The sequence below is a fragment of the Cinclus cinclus genome, chromosome 24 (assembly GCF_963662255.1).
Source record: "Cinclus cinclus chromosome 24, bCinCin1.1, whole genome shotgun sequence".
Lineage (NCBI taxonomy): Eukaryota > Metazoa > Chordata > Aves > Passeriformes > Cinclidae > Cinclus > Cinclus cinclus.
This window is the reverse complement of record NC_085069.1, coordinates 4321485-4340089: the sequence shown is the minus strand read 5'-3', so window position 1 is coordinate 4340089 and position 18605 is coordinate 4321485. Positions and strand designations below refer to the sequence as shown.

The 18605-nt window shown below is 59.8% G+C and overlaps 3 protein-coding genes across 7 annotated transcripts; 2 read left to right on the top strand and 1 right to left on the bottom strand.

The window, feature by feature from the left end:
• The first annotated feature begins 1447 nt into the window (after positions 1–1447).
• Positions 1448–13593, top strand: WNK4 (WNK lysine deficient protein kinase 4). Of its 5 annotated transcripts, none has more exons than XM_062508104.1 (20): positions 1455–2000; positions 7096–7268; positions 7449–7669; positions 7750–7907; positions 8442–8530; positions 8604–8823; positions 8901–9231; positions 9391–9521; positions 9592–9659; positions 9751–9892; positions 9974–10090; positions 10163–10318; positions 10609–10663; positions 10776–10910; positions 11046–11626; positions 11851–11947; positions 12069–12495; positions 12611–12813; positions 12934–13031; positions 13112–13593. In XM_062508104.1, the coding sequence occupies exons 1-20, from the start codon at positions 1557–1559 to the stop codon at positions 13127–13129; spliced, it is 3864 nt and encodes a 1287-aa protein (XP_062364088.1). In that variant the 5' UTR covers positions 1455–1556; the 3' UTR covers positions 13130–13593. The 5 variants fall into 5 exon arrangements, with proteins under 5 accessions (XP_062364090.1, XP_062364091.1, XP_062364088.1 ...); XM_062508103.1 differs by having other exon boundaries at positions 12066–12495; XM_062508105.1 differs by having other exon boundaries at positions 12066–12495; positions 13109–13593.
• Positions 13594–13717: 124 nt separating this feature from the next.
• LOC134053255 (cytochrome c oxidase assembly factor 3 homolog, mitochondrial) lies at positions 13718–14442 on the bottom strand. Its single transcript, XM_062508151.1, has 2 exons — positions 14205–14442; positions 13718–14122 (listed from the first exon to the last, which is right to left on the bottom strand). Exons 1-2 carry the CDS (start codon positions 14440–14442, stop codon positions 14010–14012), a joined length of 351 nt encoding a protein of 116 aa, XP_062364135.1. The 3' UTR covers positions 13718–14009.
• A 234-nt stretch (positions 14443–14676) lies between these two features.
• On the top strand, positions 14677–18327 carry CNTD1 (cyclin N-terminal domain containing 1). Its single transcript, XM_062507892.1, has 7 exons — positions 14677–14934; positions 15027–15102; positions 15342–15513; positions 15951–16113; positions 16551–16695; positions 17073–17169; positions 17538–18327. Exons 1-7 carry the CDS (start codon positions 14763–14765, stop codon positions 17697–17699), a joined length of 987 nt encoding a protein of 328 aa, XP_062363876.1. The 5' UTR covers positions 14677–14762; the 3' UTR covers positions 17700–18327.
• Positions 18328–18605: the final 278 nt, after the last annotated feature.

Here is an 18605-nt window from a genome sequence, read left to right as displayed (position 1 = left end):
AGGGACCCTTGTGTGGGGGCAGCCACAGAGTCAACCTACAGGGCCTCGGGCAGTGCTGAGAAGTGGGCAGGTTCTGGGCAAGGCTCACCTGAACAAAGAGCATTGATGAACAGAACTGAGTCAAATCATTGCATCTCACAACCCGAGACTCACCCACGGCAGGGCCAGTACAAGCACTGCACCTGTGGTCTGTCAGTCTTGGCCTTTTGGCTCTGGTGGCCATGAGCACCTGGTGGCCCAGCAGCAGGCAGAGCCCTGCAGGGCCTGTGATGAACATGGACATGGTGTTCTGCCAGTGCTATTTGTTCACCTGGGACCATGCCCCTCATGCTCTAAGGAGTGCAGGGCTGAGTGGGGATGTGGTTGCTGCTGCCTTCTCATCAGTCAGTGCTGCTTGAGCAGCTCTTGGCAGAGAGGCATTGGTCAAACTCCTGTTGGGAAGGAGGTACCTGGCTCCTCTGGTGCTGGAGAGGAAGCTTCAGGCAGGAAGAGCTGGGTCGGGTGGGGGTAGGAGAGCAGAGATCAGCAATGTGACACAGGCTGGCCAAGAACATTTCATTAAATCCTCGTCCCTCCCTCTCGCCAGTGGAGATTTGTGGGGAGCAGCCGTGCGGGACGTGGGCACAGCCGAACTGCAGGTCAGCAGCCCCAGTCACCCGGCGTCACCCTGCGGGTGCCAGCTTGGCGTTTAGGAGACCGTGACTGTGTACCCTTGTCGATCCACTGCTTAATGTTTCCGGTATCGTTGAGTAGAAACAATCTGACCTCAGGGAAAAGAAATTAGCGGTGGCCTCAATTGCTTTGTGTTTTGTGTAAACAGCCTCACCGGCAGAACAACCTTCTCCTTCAGCCTGGAGAGACAACACGCTCTTGTCCTTGTTGGCTCCCGCGGGGCTGACACACACCTTCGACTCTTCCTATTTGCATGACCGTAATTTCAGGATTTCGGACCGTAGTGAACCCCAGCGGAATTGTCTGGGGCAGCACGAGGGGGAACTCGCGTCCCGGCAGTGGGACTCGGCCGCTCCAGGACACGCTGCTCCGGGACCAGTCAGAAACTCCGAGGAAATGTTTAAACCAGGGACGTTCCTACGTCCCGGCTCCGGCTGCGTTAGTCACAGAAGCCCCGGAGCCCCACGGGGGCGGCGGCAGGGAAGGGGCTGTCCTGCGAGGAGGGGACAGCAAGGAGCCCCTGGAGCAGCCGCTGCAGCGGGGAGCCGGGTGGGCGCCGGGCGGTGTCCCCCGGCTGGGAGGGGACATCTCGGCATCCCGGCGGGGTCGGGAGCGGCGCCGGGCGCGGGGCGCTCGCAGCCCGTGCCTGCAGCTGCAGCTCTGGGCGCTGTCCCGGGTCCGCTGCCCGGTGCGGTGCCGGTGCGGGGCCGGTGGCGCAGCGCGGGTGGGGGGCGGCGGTCGCGCGGGGGCGGTCCCGGGCGGGGCGGGGGCGGTGCCGGGGCCGGTGCCCGAACCGGGTCTCGGCGGTCGCTCCTGGTTGCGGGTGGCGGAGGCAACGGGTTCGAAGCTGCGCGGGAGCGGCCGCTCCGACCGGGCTTGAGCCGATGCTGGCGGCCGAGCCCGCAGCTGCCGGAGTCATGTCCCATCCCGAGGCGGAGCGGGCGGACAGCGGCTCCGCGCCGGAGCCGGAGCCGGGTCCGGGGCTCCCCGGACGGGCCCCGCACCGAAGCCGCAGCCGGCGGCCCTCGGGGCGCGATTCCAGACGTGCTTCCTCCCGCTTCAACCGACGGAGCTCGGCCGAGCTGGAGCTGCTGGGGTACCCGGCGCCGGACGGACTGCGCGAGGGGTCGCCGCCGCCGCCGGCCGCTGTCGGGCTCCGGGAACCTGAAGAGACGGAGAGTGAGGAGGTGGAGACGCGAGCGGTCGCCACCTCCCCCGACGGCCGTTTCCTCAAGTTCGACATCGAGATCGGCCGCGGCTCCTTCAAGACCGTCTACAAGGGGCTGGACACGGAGACCACCGTGGAGGTGGCCTGGTGCGAGCTGCAGGTACGGCCCCTGCCAGCGCCTCCGCCCCTACCTGCCCCCACCCACAGGCCCCCGCCCGGGGGAAGGGGCTCCAGAGAGGCACTTGGACCCTCTTCTGTCCATTTTCCCTGATGTGTGCAGCCCTCCCCGGCCCTGACCCTGCTGCCCACTGCTGCCTGCCTGGGTGCTGTGTGGGACCCGCGGGGCAGCTCCCTGGGCTGGAGCCTGTGCCGGCGAGGGCACCCACCCTCGAACCTCCGCTTCTGCCATTCACTGTGGTGCCCCGCTGCAGTCGGGCCACAGCAGCAGGGCAGCGACCTGGAGCTGGGTGCGGGCTCCCCTCGCTGCCTTGCACTGTGCCCATCGCTGCCAGTGCCTCGGGGCCTCGTGGTTCTGCTGGCCTGGACTCAGACTCCTGCTTAGTGCCGCCGCTCCTGGTCCTCCTGCTCATCACGTGCTGTTTTCCATTTGCTTTCTTGCTGCCTGCACTATGAAGTATGCCAGGGTGCCAACGTTCTTGGTGCCATCCCTGCTCTGGCACTTTACAGGTGGATCTGGGCTGAGCATCTCACTGTCTTTCTGATGGTCACCAGCTTGCAGCTTTCCCTCCAGGAGGACAAGGAGGGCAGCAGTGCCCTCTCTGCATGCCTGCCCGTGCTTGTGCTGGAGCTGCCTCCAAGGCTTGCTCCGATAGCCCTTGGTATGCTCTGGGGCACGTGCCTGCAGCGAGGTGGGGCTGGCTGTCAGCTGGGAACAGGGTACAACACGACCTTGGTGCTCTCTGCCTGCTTGACCTTGGCTGAAGTAGTGTACGTGGTCACCTGTGTGTGCTTTCTGTGATGCTGCCAGGGGCTCTCTGCTGGAAGCAGCTGGACCTGTGGCTCCAGGTCTCTGAGGACTGTCCCCATGTCCTCTCTGTTGCCACACTCCTCCATCTCCTTGGCTGTCCTGCAGCCTGACATCAGGATGCTGAGAGCATGGTGATAGTATTGCCTCTACAATGCCTTTGCCCACTCAAGTGCTTTTGATGAGCTTGATCTTTTCCACGGAGATGCCCAGGGAGATCTGTGCTGTGGGGCTACCTTTTCTCCTTGGAGCCCCTGGGGAGGGGCTTTGGTGAAGTCCAAAGTCTCCCACAGGCTCTGGGATGGTTGTTCTGGTGGGAAGGTCCAAGTCCTTGTTGACACAGAAAAACGTGTCTTGCGAGTTTGTTGTCTTGTTCCTAAAAGCTTGGTGCAGTTGCAGGTAGCTGCCTGGGCTGGGTCCTTGGGGTGGCTGTAACCCAGCAGAGCAAGAAGAGATCCTGAGAGACTGGTGTGTGGTTTCTAGAGGGGCTGACTGTGGCTTCTTAGTGAGGAAGGTGAAGATTTGCCCCCACCCACATGGGTTACACAATTGCTTCAGTTGTTGAGAGTTCAGTTCTGAGCCAGCTCAGTTCTCTTGCCCTCACAAAGCCCCACAGCTCCGTCCAAATGCCCCTGAGCTCTCTTGAGTCCTGTGTCCCTTCAGGTGCAACCACTGGCTGGAACAGGCTCTCCTTGGTGAGCCCAGGACCTTCCTTCTCTGCATGAGTCAGCTATCCCCAGTGCTTCCCACTCAACTGGCTTCGTGTCCCTCCCTGTGGGTCTCAGCCCCACATCACAGCTGTACTCCAGATCCCCTGCCCCGGGGCCTGGCACACACAGCAGGGCTGGCATCGTGCCTTGTTCCCTGCACCCTGCTCTTCCCTGGGGCTATGTGCAGGCAGTGCTGGTGTCTTGCAAGGGGCTGCCCAGGGGATGAGCCTGCACCATCTCAGTTGGAGGGGAAAAGGGAGTTGGGAAGCAAAATGCTTTCATGTCCCAGTCCAGCAGGTAATGCTGGCCCCCTTGCTGGTCCTGAGAGCCAGCCAGGCAGGAGTGGCAGAAGCCACTCACTTGTCCCCTGGGGGTGTGGAGAGGCTGGGGTCCAGGCTGAGCTCCTGCCTGGGAGCCTCCTGTGATCATCCCATGGTGCTGGAAGACCTAGAAGACCTGACCCCTGCTGGCCCACACCCTCCCACAGGAGTACAGCCAGGTCTCTGCTCCCACCCTGTGCCTGCCTCTGCAACCCCTCTGCCCCAGCCCTCTCCCCTCCCCACCCAGGATTTGGCTCTATTCCACTGACTGGTCTTTATCCAGTGCCTCTTGTACCCAAATCCGTGTCCCACAAGGGGCTAAGAGCACAGACACAGACATTTAGAAGTTTGTTTTTTTCAGCAAACATGCAAAGAATTGGACACTGTGACACAAATACAGGATTTGGAACCACAAATAAAAATGGTTGTGGTTCTGCCATTTTAAAAATAGCTTTGTCCTGTGCACTTCACTGTTCTCCTTCTATTGCCTTTCAGTTCCAAATGAATACTTAACCTCAGGCCTGACCTGTTCTGCACCAGAGAACCTGGTTCAGCTGCTGTGATGGATTGCAATCCCAAACCCCAGCTCTCCCTACTGGCCTTGCCCTGTCCTTTCCTCCTCAGAGTCTGGCATACTAGAGGCTGGTTTTGCATGTCTTCTGTCTTCCTATGAGACCCCTCTGGGGACCTGCCCATCCCCATCTCCTCTCCTGAACGCAGCCTCTGTCTGTGCCTCCCGCCCATGTCCACAGCCCCACTGTTTGTGCTTTCCAGCTTTAGCCTGGCACTATTTCTGTCGTAGGTGCTGTGGGCAGTGGGGAAAGAGGAAGCAGGGAGGAAACCAGAGGCCCAGAGTGGGGTCGAGCTGTAAATACCTGACTGTGCTATTTTCCTGTGGTACCCCTTGGGGTTCCCCAGTGGGCAAGAGCATTCTGGGCAGCAGGCACTGCTGTGCCTCCCCTGGCTCTGGTGGCCAGTTTGGGCAGGTAACCTTAGCCAGCAGCCCCAGGGCTGCAGGGCAGCTTGTGTGTGTGCTCACATGGCTGCGAGCACACACAAGCTCCTGCTCAGTGGGGCAGACCCACAGGGAGAGCAATGAGGTGCTGGCACCCACTGCTGACAGAGAGCTGGTTCCTCTGTGGGGGGCTCGGGTCCTCCCTGTGGCTATGGACATGGCTGGAGGGAGAGTGCTGGGCACTTTTCCAGCACTGGCTCTGTGGCCACCATGGTGTTGCTCTGAATGGCCCTCCAGAGTGCAAGTGTCAGTGCAGAGCCAGGACCCTTGAGGGCTGTGGGAGCAGGACAGCTGAGGGCTGCAGTGATGGGAGAGCCCTGTGGGTGCTGCAGAGTGCACTGAGCACCAGCGCTGCCCAGCTGGGGACAGCCTCCTGCCGCAGAGGCAACGGCCCCTCGGCCACTCAGCCCCACCCTCTCTTCTCCTGCACTGGCCTCAGCTCCTGGTGTTGGCTGTGCTGGGCTCCTTGGCAGCCAGCTCCTGGCTCACAGGATGGGCTGGACCACTGCCACCCAGCTCCTCATGGTCCCCATGCCACCATCCCCAGTGTTCTCCTCCACCCTGTGCTGATGCTGTTAGGAGAGGACACGGTGTGCCCAAGGTGTGTGCCATGTCTGTGCTGGCAGCCCTGTCTGCCTGCTCCCACTTTGGGCATGTGGAAGGAATGATGCCAAGTGAGCCCAGCAGCCCTGGCACAGGCTCAGGGGACATGCTTGGCTCCCCCAGACCTTACTCCAGGCATCAACACACTGGGAGAGGTGGCCTTGTGCTGGGGTTCTGCCTGGAATTGGGCATGGCACAGTGGGAGCTGGCACAGCTGCTCCAGTTGGGGTTCACTCTCGCTGAGCTGGGAGAGCCACAGCCACCCATGACTCCTCACCTGCCCCAGTTCACAGCCCGTGCCAGCTTCCACATGCTCCTGCAGGTTTGTGGGGTTTGGTGAATCCTCTGGACACCTTTCAGTGGGGAGGAGGGCAGCAGAGGGGTGATGGTGGCTGTGGCACTGGGCCACAGCCCTGGGAAGCCGCTGTGTGCTGCTGGCCATGCAGGGGTTCGGATGCTGTTTTCCTCCTTCCCTATGAAAGGTCCCATTCATGCTGCTGCAGCAGGCTCAGGTTCTCATCTGGGCTGAGCCTGTCCCTGAGCGTGTATTAAATGTGGGGGGATTATGGAGCAGCTCCAGCCAAGCCATGGGGCCGCCTGTGATGCAATGAAAATATTACGAAAGCTGACTGGGTTGATGGATGGTGGCCACTGGCCAAGAGGCCGAGCACAGCTCTGGCAGCACTGGTTTTGGGAGCTCTATGGCAGCTCCAGTTTCCTTGGCCTCTGAATGTGGGCTGGGCAGGGGTCCCAGCTTGGAGGCCCCCAGGCTCTGCAGCAGCTGAGCTCCGCAGGACCCCAGGCTGCGGTGGAGTTGTCACTGCTCCTGCTCCTGCCCAGGGCTGAGCACTCGCAGCTGCCGCACTCGGGGCTGGATCTGGCTCCTCTAGCTCTGGCCAGCAGCTCCCCTCTTCCTGCACCCTGGGGCTGTGTCTCTTCAGGATGAAGGGGCTGTCCCCTCCGCTGGCCCCTGCCCCAGCTGCAGTCAGCACCCTCGGCTTGTGTTTCCACTTTAATTAACTCGAGCAGGAGGAGCATGGAAAAAACTGGGCTGGAGCCTCCCCCGCCTGCTTCCCCCAACAAAGGCCTCATTGAGGCTGGCCCAGCACCCGGCTACACAGAGCCCAGTGCTGATGGTGCCCCAGCGGGGGCAGAAGAGCCATGGCCATTGGGTCTGCACAGGGCAGGATGGCAGCAGCTTCTGCGGAGCTGGGGTTCCCTGTCCCTGGGGTTCCACATGTCCCCTCCAGCTGCAGCCTGGAGTTCCATGTCCTGAGGCAGTGTGGCTCCAATGGGGGGCTGAGTGAGGGGAGTGGGGATGGGCAGCCCCAGCCCAGGGCAATGGGGAACTGCATGGGTTCCTGGGTGTCCCATCTGTTGTGTACCCACCCAGAGTGGTGGGCTGGTGGGGAGCACAGTCCAGAGTGGCCCCAGCCCTTTGTGTTCCACTGTGCTGGGGGACAGCAGGTCTGACCCAAGCTCTGTGCTGGGGCCACAGAAGCCTCCTCTGCCTTGTACGTAGGGAGTGGGGATGGGGACATGAGAGTCTTTTGTAGCCAGGGCACCCCCCGTGCTCGGCAGGACTCCCCGTGCCCTCCTCACACCCTCACTGGCTCCCACAGACACGGAAGCTGTCGAAGACGGAGAGGCAGCGGTTCAGCGAGGAGGTGGAGATGCTGAAGGGCCTGCAGCATCCCAACATCGTCCGCTTCTACGACTCCTGGAAATCAACTATCAAAGGCCAGATCTGCATTGTGCTGGTCACAGAGCTCATGACGTCCGGCACCCTGAAAACGTGATTGGGGCGTGCAGGGGAGGGAACAGGGTCCCTGCTGAGATGCTCTTTGTTGCTTGCCCTGTGTGGTCATCTGAATCCAGATGGGCCAGACATGGCAGTGGGAGGAGGGTGGGCTGGAGCCAAGGCTGGGGCTCGAGTCTGAACCCCACAGGTCTGAGCCCTGTTGGTCCCTGGCAGGTATTTGAAGCGCTTTAAAGAGATGAAGCTGAAGGTGCTGCAACGCTGGAGCCGGCAGATCCTCAAGGGTCTGCATTTCCTGCACACTCGCTCGCCCCCCATCATCCACCGTGACCTCAAGTGTGACAACATCTTCATCACGGGCCCCACGGGCTCAGTCAAGATTGGGGACCTGGGCCTGGCCACACTCAAGAGAGCCTCCTTTGCCAAAAGTGTCATAGGTGGGGCCGGGCTCATAAGAGCTGTGGGGGCTGCAGGGGATGGGAATACCAGGGGTCCTGAGCCCAACTGCTGCCTCCAGGTACCCCCGAGTTCATGGCACCAGAGATGTATGAGGAGAAGTACGATGAGGCAGTGGATGTCTACGCCTTCGGGATGTGCATGCTGGAGATGGCCACCTCGGAGTACCCCTACTCCGAGTGCCAGAACGCTGCCCAGATCTACCGCAAGGTCACCTCGGTGAGGCCCCAGTCCCAGCTGCGGGTGATGCTGCTGGCTGATCCCACAGGAGGCAGGGCACAGGACTGGGGGGATGGGCAGCTGGAGCTGCCACACCTTGCTGCTGTTAAAATGTGCCTCTGTGCAGGTTGTGTGAGTGGCTAAAGATAGTCTGGGCAGTGAGGGGTTGCTCTGCCAGGCCATGGAGCTGTGGGTGATGGTGGTGGGGCCGTGGCTTGGCCAGACCCCACATCCCTGGCTGTGCACCAGCCACTGCCAGAGCGTTAATGGGGTGGAACGGGAGCAGTCTGCTTGGTCACCCTGGCCTGGGGCACTGCAGCTGCCCTGACCAGTCACGGCCAGTTTCTGCCAGCTCCTGCCTGTTGGGGTGGAAACTCAGAGCCTTGGGGCATCCAGACCCATGCGGGCACACATGGCCCGGCCACAGGAGCCAATGCAGAGCTCGTGGGGCCCTGGGCTGGTCGTTCCCTGGGCCCTGGGAGCCCTGCACTGTGGCAGGTTGGCACAGGAGGTGCTCACTCTCATTGCCCCCAGGGCCTGAAGCCCAGCAGCTTCTACAAGGTGAAGGTGCCTGAGCTGAAGGAGATCATTGAAGGCTGCATCCGCATGGACAAGAACGAGAGGTGAGGGCAGAGCGGGGCCTGGGTGGCAGGGTCCCCCTGGCCCTGAGCCCACGCTGAGCTGTGCCCTCTGCAGGTACACCATCCAGGACCTGTTGGAGCATTCCTTCTTCCAGGAGGACACAGGGGTGCATGTGGAGCTGGCTGAGGAGGATGATGGAGTCAAGTCTGGGCTCAAGCTCTGGCTGCGCATGGATGACACAAAGAAGCTGCATGGCAAATACAAGGACAACAATGCCATCGAGTTCCTCTTTGAGCTCTACAAGGATGTGGCAGAGGAGGTGGCTCAGGAGATGGTGGGTACAGAGATGGGGGAGCCTTGCGTGCTGTGGGGTCCCCTACACCCTGAAGTGACAAGCTCCCTCCTGTGCAGGTGGTCCTGGGCTTTGTCTGTGAGGCTGACTACAAGCTGGTGGCCAAGGCTGTGCGGGACCGTGTGGTGGCCATCAAGCGCAAGCGGGAGAAGCTGAAGCGTGTCCAGGGTGCGCCATCACCCGCAGAGCCAGAGCAGCCACCAGGTGTCCTGCGGCTGCTGGAGGAGCTCAAGTCCCCGCTGCCACCTGGTGCCCCCACGCCTGCCCTGGCCACCCCTGGCTCTGGGGACTCTGCCTTCAGCAGCACCTTCCCCCTGGAGCCTGAGGAGCCCGAAGCTGACCAGCACCAGCACTTTACCTACCGGCACACCAGCTACTCCTCAGCCACCTGTGCGTAGGCACCAAGGGGTAACAGCAGGGTGGGCAGAGGGGACCTGGGGCGGGAGGCAGGTGGGGGGGTCTGTCAGCTTCTTCCAGCCCCACACCCCTTTCCCAGCTGCCCAGCCAGGGAAGGGACTGGCTTCAGTTCATGCCAGCACTCCTCCACAGCCGACTGTGAGACGGATGGGTACCTGAGCTCCTCTGGCTTCCTGGACTCCCCGGACCTGGCCCATCGCAGCTTTGTGGCCGTGGACCCCACCAGCCCACCGCCCACCCGGCCTGTGCGCTGTTTCCCCACGGTGAGCACGGCTCCAGGGGTGGGGGGTCATGGCAGCTGCAGCACTGGCTCACCTCGTCCTCTCCCTGCAGAGCATCGCGGTGCAGCTGCCCACTGAGCATTTGCCCCCTGCCAGTGGCTTTTCCTCCTCGGTGGACAGGTGAGGCTGGGGGGTCGGGCAGGGGCTTGGACAGGGAGTGTGGTATTTGGGAATGGCCATGCTGATGCTCTGGAGCTGGGGCTTCCTGCAGCTACACCTCGGATGTGGCATCCGGCATGAGTGATGGCTATGAGGGGCTCTCAGCCAGTGAGCAGAGCACCAAGCTGCCACCCAAGCGAGCCTCGGGGAAGCTGCTGCGGCGCCGAGCCCGGTCCAGGCTGCGCATCACCAATGTGAGTGCCACACGTGCCAGGCAGGTGCTAGGCAGGTGCCAGGTGGGTTCTCCTGGGCTGAGCCAGCCCTACCGCCCACAGATCTCCGACAAGAACGACCGAGTGGTGGAGTGCCAACTGCAGACCTACAACAACAAGATGGTGACCTTCAAGTTCGACCTGGATGGGGACAACCCAGAAGAAATTGCAGCTGCCATGGTGAGAGCAGGATGAGGGTGAAGGTGGGATCTGCCTGGCCGGGCTGGTGCTGACTGGCCCCTCCATCCTCAGGTCCACAATGAGTTCATCCTCAAGTCAGAGCAGGAGAGCTTCATCAACCGTATCCGGGACATCATCCACCGCGTGGAGACCCTGCTCCGCAAGGATGGGCGTGGTGGCACTGAGCTGCCCAAGGGCCCTGAGGCTGAGAGTGCTGTAGGCAGCCCCGTGAGTGCCAGCCTGGCCCTGCCAGCGCTGGGGAAGCTGCTGCTGCTGCTGAGCATGGCTTGGGATGCTGCCTGGCCCCAAGGAGTCCAGGGGGAGGGGGGCCTGGGGTGCAGGGTCCTCCTGTGGTCACTTGCCCGCTCCTGTGACAAGTGAAGGTGCTCCTCAGCCCAGAAGAGTCTCCAGCTCCTGTCCCCACAGGTGGTGGGTCCAGGGTGGGGCCCAGCAGGGGCTTGGCACAGCCTGGCTGGGGCCTCTGCCCCAGTGCTGGGCTCAGCTCATCCTTCTCACAGGTGGACATGCAGCTGCAGGGGCTCTCGCGCTCCATCTCCTCATCCTCACTCAGTGGTACGTCTGTGCCCCTGTGCAGGCTTGTCTCCCCAAGCCCCATGCAAGGCAGGTGCGTCTCAAAGGACATGTCTTGCCCTGGCTGAACCTGGCTGTCACCCCTATGCCACAGACCTGAGCTGCACCAGTCCCAGCCTCTCTGTCCAGTCCCCTGTCCTGCCGTTGCTGAGCTGCTCCCCATCAGAGACCAACCTGGCCAGTCCTGTGGAGCCACTGGCAGCCCCGGTGCCACTAGTGTCCCCCACAGGTACCAGTGCTGGCAGGGTGGGCATGTTCATTGCACTGGGGCTGCCAGCTGCTCACTGGCTCCAGGCTCCGGGTGCCTGGGCAGGGGTAAGAGGTAACGCCTGGGGAGCTGCTCCTGATGCTTCTCTCCCTGCAGGCTCAGCGCAGACCTGGCCCCGCATCTCGATGACTCCCTCCTGGCTCACATCATCACCAGCACTGACACCAACACTGACTCCCCAGAGTACCCCAGGGGGGCCTGTCCCCCCAGCCCTGCCCCAAGCCCTCCTGTCCCCCCAGCCTCTCCCCACATCCCCTGTTCCCTGTGAGCCCAGCAGTCCCCTGAGCCCCCCTGTGACCAGCACACCCTTGTCCCCCTCTGCCCCCCTCTTGTCCCTGGCCAATGTTTTCTCCCTGGCAGTGATGACCGTGGCCCACACTGTCTCCTCCATTGCCAGCTCAGGTGGGCAGCTCTACCCACCACTGCTGCCACGGCCGCAGAGTCTTGTCCTGGGTGCCCCACGCTTTGTCTACCCTGACCCCACTAGTATAGACAAACCAGTCCCACCTGACACTGGGATCCTGGAGCCAGTGAGAGCTGATGTCCCCACTGCTGGGGTGCCCATATCCTCCCTTCCTTTGGCGCCAGCCCCAGTGTGCCCCACAGGCACTGAGGCTGTGGGGAGCCCTCTGCAGCTGCCGAGCACATCCACATCTGGGAGTCCAGAGGGCAGCATGGTGAGTGTGCTCAGGTGTACAGGGGCTGTCCAGGGCTGCTCCAAGTAGAGCTCAGAGTCAGGATGGCTGGGTGGTTGCTGGGATAGAATGGGACCTCTGTCTTGTGGAGCCACCGGGAGGCAGGGAGGTCTGAGTGGGTGGCAGATCCCAGGGCACAGAGGGGAGGACAGGACATGTGGTGGGACCTGGGGTGGGGCTGCTGATGGTACTCAAGGTGCCCACAGGTGCTGCCCAGTGCTCCCAAGCCCAGCCACTCTCTGATCATCTCGGAGGCACCAGCTCCCAGTGTGCCCAAGGCCCAGCTCTCGCCCATCAATGAAGGTAAGGTGGGGCAGGGCCAAGGCTGTGCTGTGTGCCTGTGCCTGTGCCTGTGCCAGGGCACCGCAATGTCCCAGCCAGCCCGTGTGCCCTGAACCCCACCAGCTGCCCCTGTCCCCAGCAGAAGCCAAGCCCCAGGTCCTGGGCCGGTTCCAGGTGATACCAGCCAAGGACTTGGCTGTGACCTCTCCAGTGCTGGGCAGCAGTGATGGAGAGCAGCTTGGCACAGAGCCAGCGGCGAGTGGCTCCCCACCACCCGTGGTCCCTGACATTAGCCACAGTTCAAGCAGTGACTCGGATGCAGCACTGGAGACAGCAATGCGAGACCCCAGGGCTGAGGAGGTGGCAGCTGAAGGGGGCACAGTGCCTGCGGCGCCAGTGGGGAGCGACCCAGGGGAGGGCCCTGGGGAAGAGAGCACAGAAAATGTGCCACAGGCCATGCTGAGCCAGGTGTGGATGAGCTACTCTCGCAGCTTGTCCTATGTGAGCAGCGATGACACTGAGAGTGAGGACGAGGAGATCTGGGAGGAGCTGCAGAACCTGCGCCAGAAGTGAGGAAGGGGGTGGGCTGCGACCTGGGAGGCGACAGGTCTTCCAGCCCAGCCCGGGTGGGAGTTTGCTGTCCCTTCCCCGAGGCCACGCTACCAACCCGTGTCTTCTCCCCAGGCACCTGGCTGAGGTGCAGCTGCTGCAGAGCGCCCAGAAGAAGGAGATCGAGGAGCTGTACCTGCGGATGGGGAAGCAGCCGCCGCTGGGCATCGTCTCGCCTGCAGCGATGCTGTCCAGCCGCCAGCGCCGCCTCTCCAAGGGCAGCTTTAACCCCTCCCGCCGCAACAGCCTGCAGCGCCTGGAGCTGGCGCAGCCCGCAGGTGCCAGCCCCGCTCCCCACTCCCTCCAGGGCACCGGGGCTGGGTGGGGCTGCAGGACAAGGGACCCCCGGGCTGAGCTGCACCGCCCCGTGTCCTCACTCAGGGCCGCTGTCCCCGCAGGCATCATGCGCCGGAACTCGCTGAGCGGCAGTAGCACCGGCTCGCAGGAGCAGCGGCTCAGCAAGGGGGTGACCTTCGCCGACGACCTCGGGCGCGTGGTAAGGGGCAGGGGCGGATCCCATAGCGTTCCTGGCTGACCCTGTGGCACTCGGTTCACGGCTGCTTCTCTCCCCAGTAGCTGGCTGGCCAAGAATGATTCCATGAACTACCTCATCCAAGTGCCTGCTGCCCCTGGGCGGGCAGAGCGCCCGCACCTCCCGGAGGGCAGTGTCAGCCCTGGAGAGCCCGGACTTCCTGCTCCCCTTGGCTGTAGCCTGCAGCAGGGAAGCCGTGGGACTGGCAGGGGTGGGAGTGCTGGCTTGGTGCAGGCCTGTCCCACAGGTGTCTGCCCGCTGTCCCCAGTCCCTTTGCTGGAGGACACGTGCGACGTAGCTTCACCCTTCGAGGCTGTAAGGAGATGAGCCCACCCTAAGGCTCCTAGGGGCTTGTCCCAGCCCTACCACCACCTCAGCCCTGCACCGGTCCCCGCCCACCCTGCGGAGTGGCAAGAGCTCCCTGCGGCTCTCCCTGCCGGAGCACCGGGAGCAGCAGGATCCCGGGAGCACTTTGTTATGAACTGGTGTTGGGAAAGTGTTTTCATAAACATGGATTGAATACAAACTGGGTCTGTGTGTGTGTCTATCGGGCAGGACGCTTGGCTGCTTGTCTCACTCTGTGATGATAAAGAGCAAAACAGAAAATCCTCCCCCAGCGGCCCCTGAGCAGGAAGAGATCCTGACCTGGGCTCAGACCAAGGGATGCTTAACAACGGGCACTGACGCGGTCTCCAGTGAGAGGGTTTATTGTGGGGAGTGGTGGGACCTGGAGACCCCTGGCCTTCCCAAGGGCACGGCCCGGGCAAAGGCCCTGGGGCGGGATCTGCCCGCGGGGGGGCCCTGCCTGAGGGCAGCCCCCGGGGCCTTCTCCTGGCCAAAGCAGAGCACGGCGCAGACCCGAACCCCCCCAGGCGCATCTGCCTCGAGGCCCGTCCTGTCTGGCGAGGGCGGCAGCTCAGTCACGGGCCGGGCGCTCCCCGATCAGCTTGCGGCACCCTCGGCTCGCGCCCGGGCCCGGGCCCGCGCCGCCTCCGCCTCCTGCTCCAGCTCGTCCAGGAACCGCTCCTGCGACACCGAGTAGAAGGTGTAACCGTCTGCGGAGAGAATTAAGGAAAAGCAGCGGGCGCGGCCGTGGAGCCCCCTCGGCCCCCTCCCTTCCCCGGCCCCGGAGGATACAGATGCCAAATGTCACCGCGCCGATACCGAGCGCCAGCAGCACATTGCGACTGCGGAGCCGACGCTGCAGGGCGCGCTGGCGCTGGGCGTACTCCACCTGCGCCATGAGGCGGCGCTGCTCGGGGCTGAGCCCCGGCTCCCGGGATGGGTCGATGCGCCGCGCGAACGCGGCGTCCCCGGCATCGCCCGGCGCCGCCATCTTCCCCCGCCGTCTCCGCGCGGCGACGTGACGCCACATCCGGAGGGAGAGCTGGCCAATCGGAGGGCTCGAGCGGCGCGCGGCGTCGTGTGGTTGGCTGAAGCCCAGCGCGTGCCGGTCGCGGCATCGGCGTCTGCTGATTGGCGGAGCGTGGTCACATGACTGGAGTTGCCCGGACCCCCGGCCCTGCCCCGACCCCCGGCCCTGCCCCTCTCCCCACCGCACCGAGCGGCCGTCCCGTCCCATTCCCGTCTCCGGGCGTCAGCGGTGCCGGGAGGAGGTGGCAGAGCCCTGTCCCGGTCTCTCCCTGTCGGGCTGATCAAATAATTGTCATTACGGTTTCGGCTGTGACCCGTTAAATGGGGTCTCAGGTGCCACTGGAACCCCGGGGCCGTGACTCGGGCCCCGTGTTCAGTGGGGTTGCTCCTGAAATTATCGAGGACACACTGATCCACTTGGCCACGGAGAATGAGCAGTACTTGAGTGAGCTGCCCGAGCAGGCTGGGTACTTCAAAGAGACACGGATCGTGGGTGAGACTTAGCGACAGCAGCTCCTGGGGCAGGGGATAGCTGTACAGTGAGCTTCAGGAGACTGAAATGAGTGGCTGCTGTGCTTTTTGCAGAATTTATATTCCTTTTATCTGAAAAATGGCACTTGGACCAATCAACACGGTACCAGGCAGTGGAGTTACTTGAACGGTAATGAGTCCTAAACACTCGGACATTTCCCATTCCCTGATGGGGTTATATTCCCATGCCCTGTCGCACTTTGTCCCCCTTACCCAAACCACACAACTGATGTGTGTCTTGAGGGCTTTGTCTCTTCATTCACCTAATCCAAATTATTAGTTCTACATATACTCCTATGTACATGTGGAATTGCCTTTTTTTTCCTTTTTCTCAGCAAACAGAACTCTGAGCAATTGTGGGTTTTGTAGGTTTATGATCAAGCAGGTAAAACAGATGTGTGATGACAGAGGGAACGCTAAAGGTCGTGACCAAGGGCAGAGGAGCAGCTGGAGCTCTGTGAGGGATCAGATAACCAACACCTTTGTCCTGCGACTCGTGTCGTGTGTTCAGCTTGCCAGCAAACTCTCTCTGCACTACAGTGTAAGCCAGCTCAGCCTGTCCTTGCTTTAGCAGCGTGGTTAAATCTGCAGTGTATTAATCTCTCTTAAAAATAGATTTCCTTTTTGAAAGACAGTAGTGATAATGAAATGCCAAGGACACGACATTCCCTTTAGGGCAGACAAATTGCTGCTCATCCAATAACAATTTGCTGGGAAATGTTCCCACTTTTGGACAAAAAAAAAATGCAGGAAAATCTCGGCCTGTGGTTGTCAAAAATCATGTCCATGGGTTTCTCACCTGCCTGGCGATGGTTTATTGAGTCGAGGAAACCTGTGCACAAGGTCAGAGCTGGATTTCCCATACCAGCTCAAAGGACAGGCTCAGGCTTAGCAGGACGAGAGAGGTGATAGAGCACTTTGTTCCTACTGAGTGCCCTACTGCCTGGAAGACATTTTGTCTCTTTTTCTCCTCTTCAGAGAGTGACCAGTGACACAGCTTTAAAATTTCTGCAATCCTTAAAATACTCCTACACTAAACAGGAACTGCTGGAGTCGGAGCTTGCTGTTTTAAACACTCTGCACTTTCACATCAATGTGTCAACTCCATTGGCCTATGTGGAATTGCTTCTGGAGGTTCTAGGTGAGAGTATCAGAGAATGGGAAGGAAGTTTTTCAGTAGGATCATAGAGCTGTTGCTGGTCTGAACCAACATGTCTTGTATTACAGATTTTTGCACGTGGAACTGTCCAGGACTTCACTTTTTAAGTGAGAACTTTGTCCGTTGTAGAATGTGATGAATGTTGTTGGACAGCCAGTCATGATTCATTCAATAAAAGATTAAAGAGTTTAAAGCCCCCAAATGTGGTGCCAGACCACATCTTCTGCAATCACTCACCATTTTCTTGGACCAGGTCTGATGGCCTGAATTTCAGAGTGAAATTATATCGAGGCTGAGGGGTCCTGTGGCATTCAGAGACAGGCAGTTGTCCTCAGAATTATCTCTCCCTTACAGTACCTAAGACTCGTAATTCAGTTTAGTAACCCAAAAAGTGGGACTGATAATGTGATCTCTGCCAGGATACAATGGCTGCTTGCTTCCTGCCAAACCCTTACACCAGCTGTGTGTGCAGCTGCTGGACTTCTGCTACCTGACCAGAGAGACCATCTATGACACTTTGCTGAAAGTCGCCATTGAAAACTCCACACCAAGCAAACTGCAGATGTAAGGGCTTTACCTGACAATGACTTAAAATAACCCTTTGAAATGAAAACCCTTAAAAAAGCTAATAAATAGCAGCATAACTCTCATTATGCCATTCTGGGGGCATGTTTTAAAAAATAACTAGTTTGGGGAGCATTCCTCATTATTTCTGAATATACTAGTTCAAAGCAACGTGCTTTTCCACAGCTGCTTCACAGGCAAGGAAAGTGTTTCACTTGGTTGTTAAAATCCAGCCTTGCACTGTCAGTTCCTAATTCTGGTGTTGGGCTTTGGTTGGCCTGAATAAGCCAACATGTCCTGGGCATTAGCAACTGCAGCAGCAGGTGCTTTTGAACTGGGAAGCAGTTTTAGACCTGAACACGCTTTTCCTTCTGCAGAGCTAGGTTTTTAACAGTGAAGGAAGATTTCATGCTCTTGGCTGTTGGAGTCATCAGTACAGGTGTGTTCATCCTGAGCCCTGGGCACTGGGAGCAGGTACAGTCACTGCTAAACACGTTGGCTCTATGGGAACACAACACCAAGGTGGTTTATCTGTTTCAGCACAGCAAGTAGGGCTGCACTGGGAGTGGCATGATAGAGGGGACACCTCTTGTCTTTTTAGCAGGAAGCCTGTGGGCTTCTGTCAGAGCTGAGGGCATGGGGCAGCTCTGTGCAGCGTGTGCTGGCACTGGTGAGTGTCCTCACCTTCACAGCCAGAACAAATCTCCACAGGCAATGTTTCACTGGCAGGTAGAAAAGCAATCTCATGGGACAACTCCCTGTGAAATGTGCCCATGGAACAGTTACTTTTGTCAGTCTGTAAACTCCTGAGTTTTAGGTGCTGTATCTTTTCTTTCTTCCAGGTTGTGGAGCATTTAAACTGCATCACTGGCATTTCTCCACAAAGTATCCTGGAGTTCTCCTATGCTGTGGTGAGGCGCATAGTTGGCAGCACTGCATCAGAGCAGCACCGTGGGAACTGTGCAACCAAATCTCCTGAGGACAGAATTCTGCCTCAGAAATAGAATCACCCTGTCCATTCAGTTACTGGCACATCACTGCTGTGAACTGTCACACTGCTGACAACCGTGACACTGCCCAGGCACCCAGCACAGCTCAGGGGTACCTGAATTCTGGAACAGCCCATCAGTCACATGTTAATTACCAAAGCTTATCCTGTTAGGCATCACACTCATGCTCTGAAGGGAGGCCCAACAGCACCACAGTGTTTAGAAATGCCCCAAAAGCTTTATTGTAAGAGCAGCATCTTTTAAGTTTTGAATTTAAGTTCCTTTTAACCAAAGAGATCCCTCACAGTAGGTGTGGTTGATAGGTACTGCCATGCCTGGAGCTCAGCTGGGACCAGCTCTCACACCCGTGTTACAAGTGGGGCTGTGCCGTGTCCTCTTGCTGCTTTTATAAAATCCCTGTCTCAGCTGCCTGTGATTGTCCCCCCTGTGCCAGCACTTGGACCCTGTTTGCTCTTGCCCCACCACAGCCAGTAGTGACCAGTGTTGTGATGAGGGCAGAATTGGGCCAGTGCTGTGACTGCCACCACAGCAGTGCCCAGGCTGGGTGTTCCTGTGAGTGCCAGGAGTTTGTGCTGTGCCAGGCACTACTGGCTGGAAACACCTGGAGTGTGGAATAATTTAATTGCTTCCTCAGTGCAGCCCTGTGCAGGAACAGGTTGCAGGAGGGATTATAGTGTTGTAATGGTATCAAACCTTGTTAAAGTCAGCAGCACAAAGAAGTGCTGATATAACTTACAAATACTTTATTTCAAACTGTAGTAACTCTTTAATGACCAGGCAGAGTTCTGGCAGTTTTTCTACATTATTCCCCAGGTTTGTAATGTTCTGCTTTTCCAACCTTGCATGAGCTGTAACAGAGCAGCACCAAACTGATGGGTTCTGAAGTATGACAATTATTTA

Bases quoted from the DNA above. Each gene is read 5' to 3' on its own strand.
- CNTD1 (XM_062507892.1), top strand. From the start codon at position 14,763: ATGGGGTCTCAGGTGCCACTGGAACCCCGGGGCCGTGACTCGGGCCCC. The intron at 15,514-15,950 runs GTAAGCCAGCTC...TCTCCTCTTCAG, and splicing joins AACTCTCTCTGCACTACAGT to AGAGTGACCAGTGACACAGC. The intron at 16,696-17,072 runs GTAAGGGCTTTA...TTCCTTCTGCAG, and splicing joins ACACCAAGCAAACTGCAGAT to AGCTAGGTTTTTAACAGTGA.
- WNK4 (XM_062508103.1), top strand. From the start codon at position 1,557: ATGCTGGCGGCCGAGCCCGCAGCTGCCGGAGTCATGTCCCATCCCGAG. The intron at 10,911-11,045 runs GTACCAGTGCTG...CTCTCCCTGCAG, and splicing joins GCCACTAGTGTCCCCCACAG to GCTCAGCGCAGACCTGGCCC. The intron at 12,496-12,610 runs GTGAGGAAGGGG...TCTTCTCCCCAG, and splicing joins CTGCAGAACCTGCGCCAGAA to GCACCTGGCTGAGGTGCAGC.
- LOC134053255 (XM_062508151.1), bottom strand. From the start codon at position 14,442: ATGTGGCGTCACGTCGCCGCGCGGAGACGGCGGGGGAAGATGGCGGCG. The intron at 14,123-14,204 runs GTATCCTCCGGG...TTCTCTCCGCAG, and splicing joins CGCGGTGACATTTGGCATCT to ACGGTTACACCTTCTACTCG.